The sequence below is a fragment of the Argentina silus genome (assembly GCF_951799395.1).
Source record: "Argentina silus genome assembly, chromosome: 2".
In the NCBI taxonomy this organism is placed as follows: Eukaryota; Metazoa; Chordata; class Actinopteri; order Argentiniformes; family Argentinidae; genus Argentina; species Argentina silus.
The window spans coordinates 34,981,485-34,986,484 of record NC_139656.1 but is presented as its reverse complement, the minus strand read 5'-3'; the positions used below and the strand labels follow the sequence as shown (position 1 = coordinate 34,986,484).

General features: G+C 54.4%; 1 protein-coding gene across 2 annotated transcripts in view; it reads left to right on the top strand.

The window, feature by feature from the left end:
• The first annotated feature begins 711 nt into the window (after positions 1-711).
• pcyox1l (prenylcysteine oxidase 1 like) overlaps positions 712-5,000 on the top strand; it is a 4,683-nt gene continuing 394 nt past the window's right edge. Inside the window, exons 1-6 of one of the 2 annotated variants that reach the window (XM_083665491.1) lie at positions 712-1,046; positions 1,263-1,469; positions 1,775-1,949; positions 2,346-2,557; positions 2,903-3,043; positions 3,197-5,000. The exon at positions 3,197-5,000 is cut by the window's right edge and continues 394 nt beyond it. In XM_083665491.1, coding sequence (XP_083521617.1) covers positions 932-1,046; positions 1,263-1,469; positions 1,775-1,949; positions 2,346-2,557; positions 2,903-3,043; positions 3,197-3,861 — 1,515 coding nt within the window. In that variant the 5' untranslated portion in view covers positions 712-931 and the 3' untranslated portion in view covers positions 3,862-5,000. Of the gene's footprint in view, positions 1,047-1,262; positions 1,470-1,774; positions 1,950-2,345; positions 2,558-2,902; positions 3,048-3,196 lie in introns of both variants that reach the window. The other variant, XM_083665492.1, reaches the window with a different exon arrangement.

The window sequence follows — 5,000 nt, the reverse complement described above, 5'->3', positions numbered from 1 at the left end:
AGTTGTGTAACCAAGTTGAAAACGTGAAAACTCGCCCCTCAGGTTGAAGTACCTCCTCCTGCACTGCATCTAACAGCAATGTGTTGAGTGACGTACTGGAGCTGGTGAACGTCAGGTATTCCAGAGACGGTCAGATGTGTTGGCGCAGGGTCCAGACGCGTGTGAGGAAGCAATGCTGTTTGCGGCAACGTGATGCCTGTTAAATTGGTGCCGTGACCCGGATCCACAGTTGCGCTCAGCTCAACGGCTGGGGTCGCTGTGGTGTTGTAAGTTTCGTGTGGTGAGTGTAACCAGGTTGAGAAGGTAAATTCACTCCTCCACCCCAGGCCACATGTGATTTCAGTTTTTATTATTTCCTAATATGATATGTAGTCTTCTCCCTTTTCCATGGGGAAACTGATTGGTGGTTAGTAGCTGTAGGTATGTATATCGGGGGAGGCTGGTGGAGGTAGAAATCGGAGGACGGGCTCATTGTAATGCATGGAATGGAATGATTCTTCCTCTGATTTTGAGATTTGAGATTTAATGTATTTCTTAATGTTGCTCTGAGCGCCTCTGGGCGCCTCTGGGCCTCGTGATGAAGTCGATGGTTTGACCAATGATAGACGGGGCTAGATGTCTAGCCCCGCCCTCTTCCGCGTTTCGCAGCGGATCACGTGGTTCTGTTGCCGGATATCAGTCCGCGTTCAGGCGCTGAGAGAAGTCACCGCTGCGGCTGCTTCTTTAAACCAAACTATTTCCTCCAGTTCATACTACGCCGTCTCCAAGTCTTCGACTGCAGATATTAGTATTCTCCACTGCGACCTGGAGCTAAAATCATCCTGTCCCATTTGTAGACAGTTAGTTTCCTGCGGGAGACGACGGTGGTGGAAACGGTGGGACTCGCCGCGTGTCGCAGCATCTCTCTCCGGTCTTCCGCTCCTGCCGCACCATGCGCCTCCGTCTGCCACTGCCTCTGCCCTTACTTCTGACATTAATACTGTCATTATTTACTCTCGGAGACTCTGGATTTGCCCAACTGGACGGTAGTCCGCCGTCAAACATCGGTAAGGACCGTTAGCTTTGTTGGTTAGTGTAGCTGGGTGCTCTATGCGTGGTGTGTGCGGTAGCTAGCTCCGTACTAACTCCATCCTCCGTGTTCGCCCCGCGGCTGAGGTTGGATCCAACATGGACAATCCGGGGGTCGGAGTAACTTTTATTGTTGCCAAGTTGTCATCCTAGGTTTCTTTCGCCCTGGCTAAGTGTGTGGTGCCTTCCTCTAGCTGTCGTCGGCGCTGGGATAGGAGGGACCGCGACCGCGCATTTCCTCCGGCAGCACTTTGGGCCGGAGGTCCGCATTGATGTGTTCGAGAAGGGGACGGTGGGCGGCCGGCTGGCCACGGTGACCGTCAACCACCAGGACTACGAGTCCGGAGGCTCCATCATCCATTCCCTCAACCTCCACATGCAGGACTTCGTTAAGCAGCTCGGTGGGTCGGCTGACTGAGACGACCTGGGTTACCGAGAGTACCTGATGGGGCGTACGGTACCAAGGGAGGCTGGTGGCGGTAGAAATCAGAGGACGGGGTAGACTTCTGGCTCCACTAGCCTCCTCTGTACTGTACATATCCTGCTTATACTTCAGTGAGCTCCCCAGTACATCAGAGAGAGGGTTACACCAAAATAATGGCATCTATTTGCCGGTACACCACAATGTAGCCTATATCCACACTTCTGTGTTAGCATGATAACGGTGTTATCTGTGTTAGCATGCTAAGCGTGTTATCTCCTGCAGGTCTGAAGTACCGTAAGAACGTGGCGGGGAAGACAGCCGTGTTCAACGGGGAGGAGCTGATCCTGGAGGAGACGGACTGGTACCTGCTGGACCTGGTCAGGATCTGGTGGCGCTACGGGATCAGCTTCATACGCCTGCAGATGTGGGTGGAGGAGATCATGGAGAAGTTCATGAGGTGAGGGAAGGTGGAGGAGATCATGGGGGAGGGAGGGGGGAGGAGATCATGGGGGAGGAGGAGATCATGGAGAAGTTCATGAGGTGAGGGAAGGTGGAGGACATCATGGGGGGGGGGGGGGGTTAGGTCTGAGTTACTGAGCGTCATTTATCTGTCTCTCTGAACCTAACCCCACGCCCCACCCTGCCACACCCCCCGCCCCACCCCAACTCCCCTCTGAACCTAACCCCCTGCCACACCCCGCCCCTGAACCTGTGTAGGCATGACAGGACTGGACAGTAGCTAGCTGGTAAACATTCTACCTGGCCTATTAGAAGAATATAAACATCTATCCCCCTCTCTCTCTCTCACCCTCTCCCCCCTCTCTCTCTCTCTCTCTCTCTGTGTGTTCTATAGGATCTATAAGTACCAGGGCCATGGCTATGCCTTCAGCTCAGTGGAGGAGCTGCTCCACTCCCTGGGCGGGGCGGGCTTCCTGAACATGACCCAGCGCTCCCTGTCCGAGTCCCTGCTGGAGCTGGGTGTGTCCCAGAGGTTCATCGACGAGGTCATCGCCCCCATCATGAGGGTCAACTACGGCCAGAACATCAGCATCCCAGCCTTCGTGGGTGAGTTGGTGAACAGGTCGTCTAGAGGTCAGAGAGGCTGGCCACCAGTCGGTAGGTCGCTGGTTCGATCCCCACCCCCCCAGGAGGGGCCGGATGTGAGCTGGAGGGTGCCTACCACCGCCGTTGTGCCGGCGGTGGTAGGCACCCTCCTACCACCGCCGGTGGTTTTTTTTCTTAAAGAACAGGTTTAAATCAGTTGGTGATTTAAACAGGGTGTGCACTTGTGTTCTCCCTGGGGGGGGGGCGGGCAGAGCAGAGCAGAGCAGAAGTACCACATTCCAAACAGTGTGTCTATGGAAACTTGATTGATTGGCAAATAAAGGATGGTTTGGTCCTGTGCTCCAGGGGCGGTCTCTCTGGCTGGGGCCCAGACCAACCTGTGGGCCGTGGAGGGGGGCAACAAGCTGGTCTGCTCCGGCCTGCTGAAGCTGGCGAAGGCTAACCTGGTCCAGGCCCGGGTCACCACCATCTCCCCACACACCGTTGGTAGGTGTGTCAGCATTACCGCAGACTGTTGCATTCCCATCATGCTTTTATTGATGTTTTGTTAGTGTGTTTGTTTTTTATATGATGCACGTTAAAGCCTCTGTGAAAATGCACTTTAATTAAAACAAAAATAAACGTGACACTGTACCGTAGGAGAGTCGACCCAGTACCAGCTCAGCTACGCCACGCCGACGGAGACCGCCTCCGGGTTCTACGACATTGTGGTGGTGGCCACGCCCCTCCAGTCCAGCGTGGGCTCCGGCATCTCCTTCCGGGGCTTCGAGCCGCCGCTCCCTGCCGTGGGCGGAGCCTACCACCACACGGTCGCCTCGGTCGTCCACGGCTACCTCAACTCCTCCTACTTCGGCTTCCCCGACCCCAAGCTCTTCCCGTTCGCCAGCGTTCTGACCACCGACTCCCCGGGCCTCTTCTTCAACAGCGCCGCCAGCGTCTGTCCCGTCAACATCTCCGCTGGCTTCCGCCGCAAGCAGCCCCAGGAGGCCGGCGTCTACAAGGTGTTCTCGCCGCAGCCGCTCGGCCGGGCGGAGCTTAAGACGCTGTTCCGGTCGTACTACTCCGTCCAGGCGACGGCGTGGGAGGCGTACCCGCGCTACGGGACCGCGCCCGGCGGGCTGCCGCCCGTCCTCCTCCACCACGGCCTCTACTACCTCAACGCCATCGAGTGGGCCGGGAGCGCCATGGAGATGAGCGCGGTGGCGGCCAAGAACATCGCCCTGCTGGCGTTCCACCGCTGGAGTCGTCAGACGGACATGGTGGACCAGAAGGAGCTGATGCACAAAGTGAAGACGGAGCTGTGACCACGTTTAGGACGCGCTCAGAGGCTGGCTGGCTGGCTGGCTGGCTGGCTGGCTGGCTGGCTGGCTGGCTAGCTGGCTGGTTGGCTGGTTGGTTTCCCCAGCCGGACACAGATTAAGCCTGGTCATCGGACCTCCCGTTGAAGACGGTGTGGAGCCAATGATTTGTCTTCATCTGTGTCCAGGTAACCTGGAGCTGTGACTGGTTGGTTTCCCCCACAACCGGACACCACAACCGGAGGGTGAATAAAGTCGCCCAAATTGTCAATGTTCTAGTGCCAAGGGTGACTTTATTCACCAGAAATGCATCAATGATGATGCTTGATGTTGTAGCCAATCAGAGTATTGTGGCTAGGTAAACACCACATAGAACACTTGGCGCTCTAGGTGGGGAGTGTTCCGGAACCCTTGGGCAGTTGGTGGGTTAAACCTGGTCTGGTCGATGAATCACACTTTCAATAGAAAACCTCCATTGAAGACGGTGTGTCGCCTATGATTTGGCTTCTTCTGTTGTTTACATTGTAGCCATTTAGCTGACACTTCCTCTCCAGAGCAGCGTCTGATAATAAGTGGTTCAACCTGGGATTCATAGAATCAGTTTCAGTTTCATCCTTTTATTGTCTTATTAAACTGGGATGCAGATGACCGCTCAATGAACAGATGATGCAGATGACCGCTCCATGAACTTCATGCTCACAAGCTCTCCTCCTTGAAAACACAAAACAACAACACAACTAGACACACAACAACACCACAACACAACTACACACAACTAGACACAAAACAACAACACAACTACACCACAACACAACTAGACACAACAACACAACTACACACAACAATCCCCTCAGACCTGGACTATAGCAATGTCACTGGTACTTCCACTATAGAGAACGACACGGTGCATTCTTTGAATTCTAACTCTTTGGTTGTGACAGCGCTCCTCACAGCCTGCGGTGCAAACAGAGTGTGTGTGCGTGTGTGTTTGTGTGGTTAACGGTTGGAAGCAATAAAATGACATTATAGCCTGCCGCCTAACCAGCCACACGGGACCTTTGGGTCCTACTTAAACATTTGTGTTTTATTTATAAATGATTTCACTGTTGCTGGCTGCAAAAAAAGGGTATTTTTAATTTAGCTAA